Below are 19169 nucleotides of genomic sequence, written 5' to 3' on the forward strand. Positions count from 1 at the left end.
TGACCACGAACCGCCCCTCTCATCTCTTTCCCATTGGCTTCCACCTGCCGGAGGGTCGGCTGCTACAGGCCTCTCAACCCGTCAGTCAGCCTCTCCGGGCCCCGCCCCTCCCCTCCCGGGGTTTATAACGGGAATTCCCATGGCCCGGGCTCCCGCATCCAACCTGCTGTCGCCGCGGCCACGCCGAGCGCAGCAGGCGCCACGCGCAGAGCACACGCTCGCACTCCAGTTCCGGGCCTCCGCCGTTCATGACCGTGACCCCCGGACGCAGGCTCCTTCAGCCCCTGCCGCTGGCTCTTCGGCCATTCCCAGCTGCCGCAAGGGTCCCCACCTCCCCAAGTGCTTTGAAGCTAGCCTGAGCCCCCCTACCCGCTGCCCGCTCGTGGCTGCCCGGCTCGGCTGGCACCATGCTGCCCGCGCGCGTCCGTCTGCTCACGCCCCACTTGCTGCTCGTGTTGGTGCAGCTGTCCCCGAACGGCGGCCACCGCACCACCGGCCCCAGGGTAAGTGCGTCTCCCAGCTGCGCGGGCCCACCTGCGCTTGGCCGCTCATCTACAGGAGGGGGAAGGGAGGTGTCAGACCTTGTCCTCGACTCTACCGTCTAGTCCTTTGCAGGCCTCTTGGAGAAGTTGCTGAAATAAAATTTCATTGCCCCCCTCCTTCCCCGCCTTTTCTTGTAGCACTGACTCCCCACGACCTGTCATCGGTGGGTTTTCTTTCTAACTTCTCCTGAGGCTTTTCTCCTGGGCCTCTTAGGTCGGTGGGATCTCGGCCTTGGCTGGAGCAGAGTTTCCCTATGTTGTCGCTGCACCAGTCCCTCGCGCTGGCTTTCTTGGCAGGCAGAGGGTGTATGTGTGTGTGTGTGTGTGTGTGTGTGTGTGTGTAGAAGGGGCGGGAGGGTGCACTCTGCCTAGAGAGTTTTAGGTTACCCGCGAGCCACACAAGGACCTTGTGTTGTTGTTGTTTTAAAAAGCAATCGCTGCTCGTAAAACCCACAGCAGATAATTTTAATGCCCCCCCTCCTGCTGGCCTGGCCCTGGAGGAGTGGCAGGGGTAGGGAGCCGTGGAGAAGTTCGGAAGAGCTTCTCCCCTGGGTTGGATCGGTTGAACCTTGATCTGATTGGAGTTTCTGAACTACACGAAATGTGCCAATTCTGTGCACAGGACGGGTTGTTCAGGGCATTGTAAAAAAAAAAAAAAAAAAAACGGGAACCAGCAGCACCGTGTTCATTTCTGGTCTAGATTATTGTTCTCCCTGCTCCCTCCTAATGGTCTAATAAAGAATTTCACTGCCTTAAAAATGTATTTGTTAAACCACCTAGTGGTTCCTTTGGCAACACGTAAGGGAGGCAGTCTCTGGGCAAGGATCAGGGTCAGGAAGATCAGAAGCCGGACCTCTGGGTAGCAGCTTGGCCGCTCCCATCCTGCGAGAATCTCTCTGGGAAAATAGCAAGGACTTGACTTCTGAGCAAATGAAGTTGGCTTCTCCACCAAATTGTGCTTTCTTTCCTGGATATCCTCTGGCCCCATTTCCTGGATGGCTAGCCCCATTACCACCTGTTCCCATAGCAGCTTCTTTATTCCTGGCCTTTGCTACCCGGGAATCATCTTTATAGCTGCAGTGTATGGAGGAAAAGCTTTGCAAAACCTGACTTAACTTAATGGTTACCCAGATGCTGAGCTGCTCACATCCGAGCCCACCTATCACTGGGAGATCAGATTTGCAGCCACTTAGGAAAGAAAAGTGTTTGTCCCCGTGTCGGGCCGGCCCGTGCTTTTATGGCCCAGATGTGCAACAGCAGCGGTTAAAGGCGGCAGATTAGATCCAGGGTGTGTCATAAATCCTCGACAGCATTCCCAAAGCTGAGGCAAGTTGGGGCTCCAGGAGTGGTTTTATGGATGCAGATGAGGATGCCTTTTAAATGAAGCTGATGGTTTGATATGAGGACTCGAAGCTCTTAAATTCTGAGGTCAGGCAAGAGAGAGCCACGGTGTTCCCTCCAATAATTAGGAACAGTCAAGACAAAGATGCAGACCAGAGCACCCCGACTGCAATCTGGATGCCCGCCCACAGGAGGGTCGAAAGGAGAGAGGCCCTCCGACAAATGGTGGGGGCATTGCTTGCTGCCGGGCGTGTCTAACATCCCAAGCCATATGGCTTTCCTTCCTTACCTCCTAGAACTGGAGAAAGAAGCTTTTAGGAGAAAGCTCGGACTTTAGGGGAAACAGATTCTTAAGTTTCTGACAACTTCTTCTGTTTATTAATTTGACAAAAAAGTGGTGGAAGATAAGCAGTACCTGTAAATAGGCTTGCGTATATCCTAGCTTGCTCTCTGTCTCTGTCTGTCTGTCTGTCTGTCTGTCTCTCTCACACACACACACACACATGCACTAAAGAAACACTGCTCTTTTTAAAAAGATTTACTATTTTTAGTTATGTGTGTGTATATATATGTATATATATACATATATATAACTATAACTATATATATGTATATATGTATATCTGTAGATGACTATGGGGGTGTGAATGTAGGTCCCCTCAGAGGCTAGAAGCGTCAGATCCTCTGGAATTGGGGGTTGCTAGCTGCCTCATATGGGTTCACAGACCTGAACTTGGGTCCTATGAGAGAGTATCAAGTGCTTCTAACTACTGAGACATCTTTCCTGCCAGAAAGCAGCTCTCTTATGCATGTGGTTATCTGGTTGCATTTATTTATGACCATTTGGGCTTGGCCTTTTATACAATCTCTTATGAACAAGAAAGGCAGCTTTTTAAGGCCAATTTTGGAGGTAGGGAAGTGAAATGTTGGGGCTGACTGTCTTGTTTGAATCCCACATAGTGTGTGTATGTGTGTATCTATGTATCTCTATCTCTCTATCTCTCTATCTCTCTATCTATCTATCTATCTATCTATCTATCTATCTATCTATCTATCTATCTATCTATCTATCTATACCTGGGTGGTTTGCATGGGTTACATTGTGTGCTTCCAGTTAAAGAGAAAGGCGACTCCATGAAACAATTCTAAACCCCAATGCACCAGGAGAGGCTGCAGAGCAATCTTTCTTATCCATGTTGGTAAAGAATTATGCTTGGATTTTAACCCTGTCTCAAAAGATACCAGCTTTCTTCTGTGGCTTCTTGGTGGCCCCAGAAATGTGGCTCTGGTCAAGAGCCACAGAGTCATAGGAAGAGCAGAAACATCTGGTTTGTTGCAGAATTCCCTTTGGGCACCCGAGGTCTCCTCTCTTAATCTTTTGAGTGACAGAAGCTTAAGGATTGCCATCTTTTCCAGCTGGCTTTCTAGGAAACCGAGAACATGCCCTTTCGCTTTAACTATCTGACTCACTAATTGAGCTCCCTTGGGGCCTAGACCCCAATCCTTGCCCCCTTTCTGCTTCCTGCCTCCCTTCATAAAATTTCTGACATTTGTTTGACTCTGGAAACCACCAGCTATCAAATATCAGATTGGAGGTTGCTCTATAGGAAGCACCTGATGCTCCGAGGTCTAAGCATCCACTTAGCTGTCTGGGAAGCTGGTCAGCATTCTTCAGATTATGTAGCAGGCGGCCATTTCTTTCATCCTGCAAAACTTACTGAAAAGTGTTTCAGGGGAGAAAGGGCGAGAGGGAGAGGCGGATGAAGTCTGAGTGATGCATAGGCCAAGTGAACAGTCTTTGTTTAATCGTCTATCTGCCCTTGAGGGTAGGGATGGGATGAAGGCTGGGACTGAACCCATCTTGTCTATCCATGTATCCCCAGAGCTCAGTATGGGTCCAGGCACCTGGTAGAGATTTACTCTGTCAGTGTTTGTAGAATGAAAGCTAGAAAGAGTACAGATAACGAATGTTTAATGGTCTCTAAGCAACACTGGTTGGTGTTTGAGTAAGACCAGAAGCTGGAAACATTTAAGAAATATGAGAGAGGCTATACAGTAGTGGTGCACACCTTTAATCCCAGTACTCCAGAGGCAGGTAGGTGGATCTCTATGAGTTCGAGGCCAGCCTGGTCTACAGAGTGAGTGCTGGGACAGCCAGGGCCACACAGAGAAACCTGTCTCCAAAAACAAACCAAACCAAATAAAATCAATGTGAGGAATAGGAGAATATGGGAAAGCCAAGGATGTGAGTCAGAAAGTGAGTTCATAATTAAGTGTATTCTTTGCTCCCCCACCCTTTATCAAGGTCTCACTATGTAATCCTGGATGGCCTGGAATTTGCAATATAGAACAGGCTGGCCTTGAACTCGCAGAGATCTGCCTACCTCTGCCTCCAGAGCACTGAGATGGCCGCGTGCCTGGCAATCTCTCTTTGTTCTCTTCTTACCTCAACTCCAGCTCCAACATCGCTCTCCTGGCAGTTGTCAACTTTTGAGTCCTTCTGCAGTGAGCATCCCCAGCCACTGTGATCCATCCCTTCCTGCCAGGACAATTCATGCCTGATCCCGTCTTAGAAGTGAGGAATCTTACAAGCTCCTTGGAGCAGATGAGGAATCTGACTCAATCCGTGTGCTGGTCAGACTGTAAAACATTTGGCAGGTACAGATATGCATTTGGTGATGTATGGTGATATCTGGTCTGGACCCCCTCATCCAACTGTCATTTGAAGTGACTGGCTTACAAGCTGGGCTGAGTGAGGACAGAAGAGGCTGAGTGAACATCTTAGATGGGGAATTGGCTTTGCCTCTACCCGAAACCTCCATTTCTAACTCCTGTTTGTCAAAAGGAAAACAGCTTCTGGGCCCTTTCTTCCCATCAGACCGTCCTACCTCGGTGTCAGCACTAGGCTCTTTACTCTACTTAGATATTCTTCCTGTTGTGCAACCCTTCTTCTTTTCACGAAGGAAAGTTCACCTGAGATGCTGCTCAAGGGCTAAGATGAGAGCTCGATTTAAACATTTTGGTAGAGCTGGTATGTGACACTTAATGAAACCAAACGAAGGAGGTTGGGGGAAGTAACCCTCCTCTAAGAAGTGCGAGGCGAGGCACCATGGCCAATTTGCTATCACCTTGTTTCTAAAGTTGAGGAGTTACATTTAGTGCAGCCTAGCAATTCTACTCCTAGGCACATGTGCCTCGGAGAAGCTCAGGCCGCCAAGGATGCAACTGTGTGCCACTGTGATGTTTTTTCCACAAGCTTGGAAGGAGCCCAGCTGCCCATTAGTGGGAGGACAGACGAACAAACTGGGAGGAATTCACACTGTGAAAAAGTCTACTTGCGCCAAACATAGGCACAATAGCCCTATGTGAGATGTTGGGAGATGGCTCAGTAGGTATAGTGCTTGCTATGCAAATATGAGGACTTGAGTTCAAATCCCCAGAACCCACTTTAAGTCAGGGTTGGCACTATATATCTGTAATTCCAGTATTTCTATAGTCATGGAAGAATCCCTAGAAGCTCTTGAGCCAGCTACATGAGGCATTTGTAGTGACAAAACAACAAAGAGACCCTGTCTCCCCCAGAAAGGAGGTGGGAGATGAGGATTGACAATTGAAGCTGACCTCTGACCTCAACATGGGCCTCTGTACTAACACTCATGGACACACATGTTGTGGATTTGGTCTAATGCTTATATTATGTTAATTGAGTCCCCCACATTGCATGAGAATCCACATGTGAGAATCTGCATATAAGATACTCGAGGGTCCCTGCCCCTAGCTGGTTCTGATTGATAAATAAAGTTGCTGGTGGCCAATGGCTGGGCAGGAGACAGAGGTGCGACTTGAGGATTCATGGACAAGGGGACTGAGAGAGGAAGGAGGATGGAGAACTGCCATGGTGGGAAGGTAGAAAGACCAGGCCTGAGAAGTGTAGGACAGAGAGTCCGCCACCATGTAAGAGTCAGGGATCGTGGCCCAGGAAGGCTGCAGGCCTGGGTCCAGGGTGGCCAGGATGGAATATAGCTTTTAGTAAGTAATAATTCAGGAATATCGGAGGGGAGAGTGTGTTAGCTGCGTGAAGGTTTGTAGTGGCCCACCCATGGAGCTACTTAAGGCATATTAAATATAAGGTTGTGTGTGTGTGTGTGTGTGTATGTGTCTTTCATTTGAGAACTCAGAGCATTGGAGTGGGCAGCAAGGAATTCATGTCGCTGGCAGGGTGATTTGAGCAGGATTAATCACCTGCTACAACACACACATGCACACATTTACACATGTCACCCACATGCACATATATATATTGGGCATGTCTGTACACACAAAGGTGAAAGTTGATGACTCTCAGCAAAGCAATATTCAAGAAAAGAAACATACTAAAGGAGGCAGGGTGACATCTTTTATCTGTATCTATAATAAAACTGGCTAAATCAGAAAATCAAAGTAACTAGGATGCTGGCTTGGAATGAGTCATAGGGTGGAATGGTTAGATTGGTGGGGAAATCATATGGTCAACTTCAGTACATTTAGCGAGAATAAGAGGGGGGTGGCTCCAATCTTTTTGTCCATTATTAAAGTTATAATAGCTGATTAAGTAAAAAAATAAAGCCCTGCACAAATCAAAGTATGTCATAAACTAAGAACTATGATTAATTCAGTTCTTTGCACCTGAGGCCAAATATGAGTTCCCAGGGCCAGGGGCTCCTTCCTTCCTTCTGTTTCTCTCTCTTTTTCCAGATGTGTCCTTATCTAATGTATCCCACTAGGAAAGGAGTATTATCATTGATTCAGTTCTTAGGTCCAGGCACAAATGTGGATAGCAGTTGGCCTAGCCAAGGATAATTTTGTGTAGGTAAAAGAATTTCTTTAAAGCTTAATTTTATTTTTTAGTAAGGTATAAACTTATAGAAGATGTCATGCTGCTTCGTTTGGTATGTAAGTTAGGATGGATCCTAACCACAAGCATATATGTTCTTAGTTCCTCGAGTATAGCTGTATCCTAGCTGGTGTGACTCCTGAGCAGCCTCTGTGCGATGGAAGCCGGAGAACTGTTTCTCTTTTGACTGGGGCCTTGGGTCCCACATCCTCCCTTCTCTCCACGTTCCAGGGGCTCGGGTGGGTGTAGAGCCCTGCGCACAGCAGGTACAGGGTGGCCTTTCTCTCCAGACCACATAGAGATTTATTGTTCAGGCGGCCAAGTTCTGGCATGGCTGCCAGTGGTGAGGCTTGTCAGTGTGGAAGGGCCCCTCCTTCTGTGTTTGTCACTGAGCTTTTTGGAAGAGGACAAGGGTTGAGTTGCTGAGGAGAAATCGATCGGAGCTGCCGTGAAGCCTGCCAAACAGGGTTAGCATTGTGCACGGTACGTGCTCTGCACAGCTGTGAGTCACCCGGGGGATGAGAGAATTGGGTCTCCAGGAGCGCTTCCAGCCATTCCCACGAAGACCCACAGGTCATTCTAGCAATGAATTGGCTTTTCCTTTGCTCTGACATCATTCCAAACTCAATTGCTAGATCACAAAATAATCTTCCCTGTGGCCACTGCCTTAGCTTATTAGAGGTCTGGAGCCGTGTGGAATTTTTAATATTTCTTTGGTTGGTTTCTGCTTTCCTTTCGCAGGGCCAGTGTGGGGCAGCCTCCACTCTGCAGGGAAGGCAGCTCTGGTTCCAGTGGAGATTTCCCCAGTTAATCAGGCTATACATCAGGTGACTCAGAACCCGACAGATACCTTATGCCTCTGAGCAACCTGGCCTCCTATAAATAACCAGTCTGCATGTGAAAGATGTGGAAGGCAGGGAGTGGTGGTGGTGGTGGTGGTGGTGGTGGTGATGGTGATAGAAGCACATGCTTTTAAACTCCAACACTCAAACAGCAGAGGCAGGCAGATCACTAAGTTTGAGGTCAGCCTGGTCTACAGAGTGAGTGCCAAGACAGCCAGGGCTACACAGAAACCCTGTTTGGGGGTGGAGTAAGAGGAAAAAGAAAAGAAAAGAAAAGAAAAGAAAAGAAAAGGAAAGAAAAGGAAAGAGAGGAGAGGAGAGGGGAGGAGAGAAAAGAAAAGGAAAGAGAGGAGAGGAGAGGGGAGGAGAGGAGAGGGAAAGGAAAGGAAAGGAAAGGAAAGGAAAGGAAAGGAAAGGAAAGGAAAGGAAAGGAAAGGAAAGGAAAGGGAAAGAAAAACCAAATCAAGCCAAACAACCAAATAAAATTCTACAAGGTTGATCTTACTGGCAGTGAGAAACATAGGGTTTGTGTGTGTGTGTGTGTGCGCGCGCACACACACACGTGAAAGCAGAGACCAGAAGACAGCCTTGGGTTTGTCTTTTGTGTTTGAGACCGGGGTCCTTCACTAGTCTGGAACTTGCTGAGTAGATCTGGCTGGTTAACCAGGGGTCTTCTAGTCTCTGCCTCCTGGTTGATGGGGTCCATCACCATACAAGCTTTATTTTACAACGTGGGCTCCGAGGATCGAATTCAGATCCTGGCTTGCTCAGGAATTGAACAGCGCTGCCTAACCCTGGGAGAATGGGTATTTTTAGACTGGATAAGCATCTCTCCAGGACAGAGCCTAGGGTTCAAAAGAATTGCTGGAGCTTTCTTGAATCCTTAGGGCAGGGGGCAGGGGCAATAAAAGTAGGAAGTGAGTGAATGAGGTGCTGAGCATTCTGAAAAGACAGAACCACCCACTGCTCAAAAGCAGGGACAGGTGCTGCCCAGTAGAACTTTCTGCAGGGCTCTGATATTAACCACATCTACAGTAGCTGCTACACACTTGAAATGTTGTTAACACACCCGAGGGACCAAATGGCTTTTGATTAACAAATAATAATCACACATAGCGAATTTCATTGTTACATTTTCATCCATGTATATAATGTATGGAGATCATATTCACACCACATACCCTTCTCTTGCCCTGCCCCCACTCCTGCTGACCTCATTCCTTTCCCCCACCTCCCATAGCCACGCCCTCCCCTTCCCTTCTCTTCTTTCTCCACCCATTAAGTTTAATTCAGTTACTGGTTTACAGGAGTTGTTTACTGGAGGATAGGTGATGGCCATTTACAGGAACCTGGACACTTTACCAGTGGCTACACCCAGAAGAAAATGTCTCATCCTCTTTCAGTAGCCGTTAAGAGCTACACGATCCCCAGGGAAGTGTAGGACTTTGCCATTCTTCTCCCGTTCCATGGTAGAAAGTTTCTGGACCCAGTCTTGTGTGGGTCTCAGCAACTGCTGAGATTCAGAGGGTGCAGCAGCGGTGTGACTCCCAGATCCACCGCCCTGGACGGCATCCTCTGACTCCCACATTCTTCCTGCCCCCCTTTCCTCAGTGTTTCATGAGCCCTGGAGGTGCTGTTTGTTTTTGAGGCAGTGTCTCTTGTAGCCCAAGCTTTTCATGAATGCCCTTTGTAGCTAAGCCTAGCAATGAGCTCTTATGCACCTTTGCCCCAAGGGCTGGGATTGCAGGCATATCCGACTATGCTTGGCTCAAGAATCCGTTTTCTTGTCCTTTTCGGCTTCTGGAAGCCACTCACAGTCTTTGGTTCCTGGTTCCTTCTTCAAGGTCATCAGTGATGGTCACGTGCTTCTTACTGGGCCATCTTGCTGATCTGCTGCCTCCTGGCGTTTAAGGAAGGGCCTTGTGATAGTATCAGGTCCCGTTGTATGACACAGACTAATTTCAGGGCCACCCAGTTAGCAACCTTAATTTTTTTTTTTTTTTTTTTTTTTGCCACATAACAAGGTTGTATCAGTATTAGAATATGGGCATCTTGGATGGGGCTTGGTTCTGGCTGGTTTTGTGTGTCAACTTGACACAGGCTGGAGTTATCACAGAGGAAGGAGCCTTTCTTGAGGCAATGCCTCCATGAGATCCAGCTATAAGGCATTTTCTTAATTAGTGATCAAAGGGGGAGGGTCCAGCCCCTTGTGGGTGGTGCTATCCCTGGGCTGGCAGTCTTGGGTTTTATAAGAAAGCAAGCTGAGCAAGCCAGGGAAAGCAATCCAGTAAGCAGCACCCCTCCATAGCCTCTGCATCAGCTCCTGCCTCCAAGTTCCTACCCTGTGTGAGTTCCTGTCCTTCTTTTGGTGATGAACAGCAACATGGAAGTGTAAGCAGAATAAATCCTTTCCTCCCCAACTTGCTTCTTGGTCATGATGTTTTGTGCAGGAATACAAACTCTAAGTCAGGCTTGTTCTGCCTGCTACACTCATTAAGGGTCTAGTACAGCTCCTGGCCCATGGAAAGCACACAGTAAATGAGGTTGTTTTTGTGGCCTGTGTCTGCAGTCTCTTTTCAAGTAGGAGTCCCTCATGGTAAAGCTGCTTAATTTTTTTTTATGGACTCCACCTTGCCCAAGAGCAGGTGCTTAGTGAATGTTTATTAAATAATGGAATTTTCAATAAATGTGGATGGTTTCTTTTTATATAAAGATATATTGGACAATAAAAAACAAGTAAAACGCAAACCAGAATATATGAGTAAAAAGAAGAAAGTCGGTTCATATAGGAGAAATTGCTGGAAATAGTGTTATCATGGGGACGCTCAATATATGCCGTGCATTTTGAGCAACCATTAAAACAGTTTTATGTACCATAACATCTTTCAATCTCACGGTAAAATAATACAAATTCAAATAGGCATGGGCGTGTGACCCCAGGCCACTTCTCTGGAGCCTTCCCTAAATGCTGCAGAGTCTGTATGTGTTGTCTCAGAAGGCTATCCTCAGGAGAGTCCAAACCTGTGGTCTCTCTTCCCAGCACAGCTGCTGGCTACCTCCCTCTGGCTTGCCAGAGCTCCTCCCCGCCTCCCCGATGCAGCAGCAGTTTCCGTGTCCCTCGTGGGCCTTGTGGCAAGTCCCAGGCGAGGCTGATTCATGGTTAACCTGCAGATTCAGTCTCCATCATGGTTGGCCATGTCAGTCAGGTCTGCTTTCTAAGGGGAGGAACTATTAGCACCAGGCCTCCTGCTTGTTTTTTTGGGTAGGCTTTGAACCCACTCTGCTTTAAAGGAGCATTTCCAATGAACCTCAGCAGGACACAGCTATAAAAATTATTTATTGCCACTGGTGGGAATATAAATTAGTGCAATCACTTTGTAGAATTACAGTTGAAGTTGCACACACTTCTCGACCTTGCAGGTTTTTTTTCCTGTTACATGCCCTAGAAAAATGCCCTTAAGTTGTATGGAGAGACGCGTTCAAGGATGTTCATAATAGCATCTGGTGATGGCCTAACATTGGAAAGTAACTAAATGACTGTCAACAAAAGATTAGGAAAATAATTTATGGTATATCCAAATATTGGACTATTACATAGCACCAAACATGACTATTTAATGATTACATTAATTAATTCCATTATTAAACAAGAGAGCGTACAAAGGTACATTGAAGAAGAATACATAGTACAGGCTACTCGTTATAGGAAGGTTGTTAAGGTTAAAGGCATGTGAAAAGCACACATTGTGTAGGGGTATACATAGATGTGAAAATATATGAGAAAATTAAGGATAATTATAATGTAAAGGTTATTTTAATGGCTCCCTAGGGTGAGAGGGTAAGGCAGGAGAGGGATACATTGGTGGGACATAGACTTGCAAGGAGTTGGCAGTGTTTTTTGTTTGTTTGTAACTGGGTGAAAAGCACATGGGTTTCAAAGTTTCCTTTTGCATAGGTTCAATAATACATAAGAAAGTTCACAAAAGATTACAGTGCATTAGAGCAATAACAAGAAAGTTTGTTTTGATCTTTAAAAAAATAGCTTCGAAATATTTTTTTTGTCTGTGTATATGCGTGTGCGTGGGTGCGTGCGTGCATGTGTGTATGTGCGGAGTGCATGCATTCGTGCATGTGTGTGTGTGTGTGCAGGTGTGTGCACATGTGGAGGTCAGAAGGCAGCCTTGGGTGCTGGTTTTTCCTTCTCTCCTTGAGACAGGGTCTCTTATTGATCACCACTGTGTACATCTCATCTTGTTGTAGGTGCACTGGGATTCCGGAGTCAGCAACCTTGGCTGCCTTTTACATAGATCCTAGGAATCCAAACTCAGGCTTTCACACATACACAGCAAGTAAGCCATCTCCCCAACTCCACAAATGAACAGCTGAAAGGGCTGCTACGTGGTGGGGAGCACGTCTCTCTTCTTCTCAGAAGGAATGTACATCTAAATATAAGATTCTTCAGTCAAGAAAACCTTAAAGCATACATAAAGAGGGGAGTGGAATGGGCTCCCATGGAATCCCATCCAGCAACGCTATGACCAGCTCAGGGCCAATCTCCCTCCCACCATCATGTTCCTAGTCCCCTCTTCAGATTATGTTGAAGTAAATTTGACATTGCATTTTATCCTCAGAAATATTTTCACTGACGTGATCACCTAGGCAACGGGTCAGCTCTACAATGCTCTGTTGCTAGGCTGGGTGAGATGAACTCACATCCAAGTTACAATATTATTTCCAGTGAGATTGTTAGGATGTAAGCCCACAGGAAGGCATACCTATATAGGATTGTTGGGGGGATGTAAGCCCACTTGTATACCTTTAAAAGATTAGGATACATTAACAAAATCGAATCACAGAAGTATACATATCACAACCAAAGATTATCAACAGTTCATTAGTATAATCTAAACAATCAGCATTCAGCTCTCCACAATTATTTCAAAACATTTTTTTCCCCTGTTTGCTTGAATCGGGATCTGAATTAGAGCCACATGTGACCAGTGCCTCCATCTTCTAAACCGTCTTTGGTCTATGGGTTCCTGTGTGGCTCCTTCCTTCCTTTGTAACTTGTTTGTTGAGTTGCTGAGTTTTCCACCTCAGGTTTATGGCTCGAATTCCCACTGTGTTCGGTATTTGTTTGTTTTATTATTTTTGATCTTTAGAGTCAGAGTCATGCTATGTAGCCCTGGCCCTGCTGTGTACAACAGTCTGCACTCCAGTTGGCTGTGATCCTCCTGCCTCTGCATCCACGGTGCTGGGATTACAGATGTGAGCCACCACACCCAGTTTCCCGTTGAGTTTTAAATGCGCCCCTTTTTTCTTTTTTATTACTTGTAAAATGGGCGATCTGTAGGTTTAAGCAGATAGTGACAGGTTGGCTAGGTGTTTGGGGAGTTGGTGCGCACTTCCATCAGGAGGCATCTAATGCCTGTGCCACCCCTGTGCCACCCCTATGCCATCCACCATCACTGATAGACCTACATTTAGTGTCCTTTAAAGATATTGGACCTGGCTGTACAGAAATGGGTGTCTGGTTTTGTGTATTGCGTGTATTGCTGATGACACCTTGGCATGGTCGTGGAGGGGCAGGGGGACATGGTGCTGTTGCTCTCTTCTTAGTGCTTTAGATGGGCGGGCTGTACGTGACCACAAACCTGCAAGCTGTGCCCCAAGGTTGGCTGTGGAAAGGAAGCCTCCTGATTTCCCGGGGAAGCGGAGGGATCGCGAGGAAGTGAGTTGTTGTATTCTCCGCTGTGAGTGGGGAGGACTCCAAGGTCTAACTAGATCAGCTTGTGGGACCTTGGGTTGGTTTGTGGGAATTTATGCTCCAAGGAACAGACCACTGTTTTTTGAGCTGGCTAAGACAGAAAAGGTGATTTGACAGCTGAGCTGACAGAAGGCACTGAGGTGTGATGGGCTGAACTGTGTCTTCTGCAAATCCACCGAAACCTAATCCCCCAGTGTCAGAATGTGCATATTTGGAAATAGGGCCTTTTAACTTAATTTTTAGTTTCAATTTGCATAGTTTGATATTAAATTATAGTTAGAAACCTGACATATTACCATAATAATATGAAGAATATTTATATAATAATATTTTTATGTATCAGTGAAAATGAATCTGAATAAAATTTTAAAAATGACAGAGAAACTTAGCCAAGTTAATTATAATAAAATAAAGTCTTTAAAAAGGTACTTAAGGTAAACTGAGGCTGTTTAACCAGACCCTCCTCTAATCTGACTGGATTTGCTGGGGCTATAACTCAATTGATGGAGTAGTATTTGTCTAGCTGCAATTGGATCCTTAGGAGTGAGGGTCCATGCTTATAATCCTAGTACTCACATGAAAGATCTGAGATAACTTGGCAGCACTGAGTTCAAGGCCAGCCTGAGATACACAAGGAAGAGGAGGAGGAGGAAGAGGAGGAAGGAGAGGAGGAGGAGGAAGAGGAGGAGGGGGGAGGAGGAGGAGGAGGGAGGAGAGGAGGAAGAGGAGGAGGGGAGGAGGGAGGAGAGGAGGAAGAGGAGGAGGGGGAGAAGATGACACATGGACACTAGGGCCACAAAAACCCTACAAAGGGGCAGCCAGTGAGCAGCTATCTGTAAGCAAAGGAGATTAGAGTCTGGAAGCCAACCTTGATCTTGGACTTCCAGCATCCGCCGCTGAGGGGAAATAGTTTTCTGTTGTTAAAGCCACCCCAGCTCTGGCCTTTTGTTCTGGCAGCCTTAGCTGACTAGCACAGTGCTTTAAGGTTTGTTTAGTCCAGTGGTTCCAGAGTGACATCGAATACTCCGGAGCCTTTCTCTCTCCCTTCCCTGCCTTCTGTGGAGTCTGTTTAATCCCTAGTCCAGCATTTCTCATGGCTGCTAGTCATGGTGAGGGGGTGGAAAGGGATGCAGGAGCCACAAGCGCAGTGTGTAGTTAGGTCTCTGCATATACAGTGTAGAGCTCTGTGGGCAGGGAGGGTGGGGAGAAGTGTATTGGGCATTGGTGATGAGAGCCAGCAAAAGGGCTATTCTCAAAGTGCAGCCAGTTCCTTCACTAATTAAATGACCTCCAAGGTTAGTCCCAGTGTAGACATTTCAAGAGCCAATAGAAAAAAAGAAACGTACAAAGACCCTGAACACTTTCAGAGTGCAATAGGTGGGCCATGCGAAGATCATCCCAGAAGTCCTGCAGCAGTGAAGTCATGATCACGAAAGTCCATAGTTGGAGAAGCCTCACTGATAGTTTCTCTTGTTGGCACGAGGCGAAGCACCACCCTGAACACTCTCGGCTAGTTAGGGGCAGAACTCAGGACTGATACCCTTGCCCCCACACCCCCTTGCTCTGTCCACAACTCTTTCTTTCCAAGATGCTCTGGAACAGTTAGAAAGTCAATGCGTTCCAGCTAAGGGGAGGAAATAGCTTGAATTTTTATGGGAGATTGTGTTTCTGGGTTGCCTTTGGCGAGTTCAGCAGTTTCCAGTGGAGGGGGTGGGTGGGTGGGTGGGGGGGACATGTGGCCCAAACCTCAGGACCCATGGAATCTTCACCATGGGTCTCTGCCACCTGGCACCTTTCAACCCTCTTACCTCCCTCAGAGGGGAGAGTTGCTGGTTTCTCTGCAAACACTGGAGGGTTCAGTTAGGAGCACCTAGGGCAAGAGGCCAGCAACACAATTTGAATAAAGTATAAGTGGATCTTGGTGTCGGTCTCATAGAGCTTGTTTATAGCCAGGAGGTGGGTGTAGACACAGTCCAGCCTGATCTAGGATGACAACACAGCAGGAGCTGTGCTTGGGATTTGGCATCTCGGCTTCATGAGAGGCCTTTAAAAAAATCGCCGTCCTTGTTGAGGCTGGGAATGGAAACCCTTGTTTTCTTGTGGAGGGTTTGGAAGTCTCTGGACTCCCTTCTGGGGGCTCTTTCTACCTCTCAGGCAGTGACTTCAGAAAACCCTAATGTCAGGGACTGGACAGACAGCATGCATTATTGTCAGGCTTCTTGTCCCCTGTCTGCTTCTGAGGACCACACACACCTCAGTAGTGTGATGTTACATGTTCTCCGCCATCACGGTAGACACTTAGAAAAGGACGGGGCTGTGAACCCCACCCACCCGTGGCTGATTCGAGGCAGCTCTTCTTTCCTTAAATCTGCACTGGCACAGAGAAGGAAATGAAGTTCTTCTCCCACGGCTGTGCTTCAGGGCATCCCGAGCCTCGGCTCTTGGCTTGGCTGCCTGCTTTCCAGCCCCTCGGAAGGCAGTGGAACAGAGTGTGTTGAGGCTGAAGTGATCTGAGGTCCATTAGGTCACAGCTATGCTGCTTTTCGGTGTATGCTTTTGGGTAGAGGGATGGAGCTCTAACTCCACCCTCCTTATCTGGAAGTGGAAGATATTACTGCACTGGGTCATTGTGGACTCAAATGGAGCCACGACTGGGTGCTCAGGAAGGGTTATTTATTCAGAAAAATGATGGATGAAGCCAAACCACGAGTGATTTTTTTTTTTTTTTTTTTTTTTTTTTTTTTATATTAGGGTTTATCTTTGTAGCCCTGGCTGTCCTGGAACTCACTCTGTAGACCAGGCTGGCCTCGAACTCAGAAATCCGCCTGCCTCTGCCTCCCGAGTGCTGCAATTAAAGGCGTGCGCCACCGCGCCCGGCCCACGAGTGATTTTTATGAAAATTCCTTTTAACATTTTATCTTCTTTTGATCATAGATGATCTACCTCTGTCCCTCAGAGATAGGTCATCTGTGGTTCTATTATCTTTGCTTAAAACAAATTCACCGTGTGTGTGTGTGTGTGTGTGTGTGTGTGTGTGTGCGTGCGTGTGTATGCATGTGTTTGTGTATGGGTGTGCATGTAGGTGTGGAGCTCACAGGTCGCTATCCCAGGATCTTCTTCAATTTTTTTTTTTGAGAGATTCTCTCACTAAAAGAGAGGCTTACTGAATGGCTAAACTGGCTGGACAGCAGTCTCTGGAGATCCTTCAGTCACTAGAGGCCTGCGCCATCACACCTAACTTTTTTTTTTTTTTTTTTTGATGTAAAAGCATGAGGTAGTTTAATGANGGAGCTCCGGGCNGACACGTATCTCCTGCAGGAGACAGANGTGTCGACCACATGGTGGAGCCATAATGGCGGAGCTCCGGGTCGAAACGTATCTCACGCAGGAGACAGTGGTTTTGACCCCGAGGCTTGGCACACCTAACTTTTTATTGGAATTCAAACCTGGTGCCTCATGCTTGCCCAGGAAACATTTTTCCAACCGAGCTATCTCTCCAGCCCTCTCCCCCTCTTCTGACTCCCCTCCCTTTTCTCTTTGGCCATGGAACCCAGGGCAATGCACCTGCTCATAGTATTTCCTCATGGAAGGGCTTGTCAAAGCTCTGAGTCGTCTCAAAGGGTCACTTCTCTGCTGAAAATGCAAAGGGGTTTTTATATGGAATCACTATAAGAGCCTGGTACGGCTCCTGCAGGCAAAACCCAAACAAAACCAACCCACCAAAGTGCAGATATCCCCCTAGGCCTGTGTCGCTGGAGTTTTAAATTCTGGTCCTGTCCACATAATTGGTCCATTACACTTTAAGTTTTCCTACCACAATGGTTACAATGGATCTCTCATCTCTCTCTCTCTCTCTCTCTCTCTCTCTCTCTCTCTCTCTCTCCCTTTGTGAACTGAGATTCCCTTCACCTGCCTCTCTGCCTCTCCAGTTTTGGGGCCAGAGGTTCACCCTAAGACCTCCCTTCTCTGGAAGATCTAAGAAGGGTTGCTGGGTTTCAGTTCATTCAGACTCTTCCTCGTTGCTAGGGATGAGCGGAGACCTTAAAGCTCCTTTCACGGTCACCACGCCCACTTTATTGATCCAGTGGAGAGAGCGATTAGCAGTGAACCTTGGGGAGAGGTCTGCCCAGTTGCTGCTCAGGGCTGTGCTTTGCAGAGGTTGTCAGTGTGGAGGGAGCTGAGGAGGAGAGCTGGGAAGATCAGCTGCTCCTAGTGCCCGCAGAGGCTGCCACTGAGCTCCGTGCTCCCCAGGGCCAAAGGCTGTGATCCACTTATTTTCTCCATGTTGAAGCACAGGACTGGGATTCACTGCCATCGGAATCGGACTCTGCAAACACCTACTGAGTTGTGTGTGAACCAGTGCTCTAGCTCCCAACGCCTCAGAGTAACACACAAATAAACATGTATATAAATAAGCTGATGACATGTATGTAAAAAAGCTCACTAATATACATACTGGCTTGGCTCCTAAGGCACAGATGCTTTTCAAAGCTCCGTAGAGGCTGAGCCATTTCAGGTGACAGCCTTATGAGGAAGGCATTGTTATTATCCTCATTTTATGGAAGGGGAAACTGAGGCAGAGAAAGCTTCGTGGTTCCGAGACATGCACTTTGGGTGTCATGTTGTTTACTTATGACTTAACAATATGAGGAAAGTGTCAAGAGACTAAGCATGCTTTAGGCTGTCTTCCATGCCCACAGAGTCTCCCCCTGTGTTATAGAAACCAGTGAACCACAGAAAAGGGAGCACCCACATCCTTGTGGTCATCGTTACTGATTAGACGTAGGACCGCAGTCTCAGCGGTTCAATTGTAGACTCTGTAGCCATGTCTTTCTGGAGCTGGACATCATTAGCAAAACCTTGGCCTCTTCTCCACAGAGCTGAAATGGCACTTAAGGGTCTTAGAATATCTTGCACAGAGCTCTGCTGAAGAGCAGTCCAACTCTGCAAAGGTGAGAAAAGGACACGTCTCAAACATCCCACAGGCGACTCTTAGGCAAGTAGCAGTATATTACATACTACAGGCTAAAATTGCAGAAGGGAATAAAACCTACTGGGCAGGGCCTGCAACCTACAGCCTGTGCGAATGTGGTTTGAAAGAACACAAAAACTACACATTTCGTTTGTTCTTGGCTGGGCATGGTGGTGTCTGGCTTTAATCCCAGCATTCAGGAGGCAGAAGCAGACATAACTGAGTTTCCGATCAGCCTGGTGTATTTAGAAAGTTCCAGGACAGCCAGGGTTACACAGAGGAACCTCATTTTGAAATCGAAACAAAACAAAATTTTATTTGTTTTTGCCAGTAGCTGCTTAAACCCACCCAGACAAGCTCCTATGAGAAGAGCCTCTGACGATGTCTGTCCTTTATCCCCAGGTCTTATGTTTCTGTCTGAGGCAAGAGAAACACCTTGTTTGGGGCTGGGACTACCTCTTCACTGACATGGAGTTAGCGGCTAGGTAGCCACAGGTCCACACAGCGATGTTTTAGACCAACACACACATCTGTTAACACTGCTGTGAAATTTAAAGTAAGAATTTCTTTTCTCAGCCTTGTCCCGTACTCAGGGTGTATGCTGGTGGACAAAGAGATGTAGTGCCGATCATAATCCTGGAGGGCATAATCCCAAATGGTGAAATCCGAAAGATCAAAACCCTTCAAGTCTAAAATCTAGAAAATCATCACCTTGAATGAGTTTGAAATCCTGAATGCCAAAGTCTTGGAAACCTTCCTCTTGATAAACCACAGTTCCTGTTGGGGAATAAAAAGAGACAGGGAGAGGGAGAGGGAGAGGGAGAGGGAGAGG

General features: G+C 47.1%; 1 protein-coding gene across 2 annotated transcripts in view; it reads left to right on the plus strand.

The window, feature by feature from the left end:
• The first annotated feature begins 133 nt into the window (after positions 1 to 133).
• The window catches only part of Smoc1 (SPARC related modular calcium binding 1), a 157257-nt gene continuing 138221 nt past the window's right edge, over positions 134 to 19169 (plus strand). For both annotated transcript variants that reach the window (XM_021179100.2, XM_021179101.1), the window contains exon 1: positions 134 to 503. In XM_021179100.2, coding sequence (XP_021034759.1) covers positions 408 to 503 — 96 coding nt within the window. In that variant the 5' untranslated portion in view covers positions 134 to 407. The remainder of the gene's footprint in view (positions 504 to 19169) is intronic.

Source organism: Mus caroli, chromosome 12 (genome assembly GCF_900094665.2).
Source record: "Mus caroli chromosome 12, CAROLI_EIJ_v1.1, whole genome shotgun sequence".
Lineage (NCBI taxonomy): Eukaryota > Metazoa > Chordata > Mammalia > Rodentia > Muridae > Mus > Mus caroli.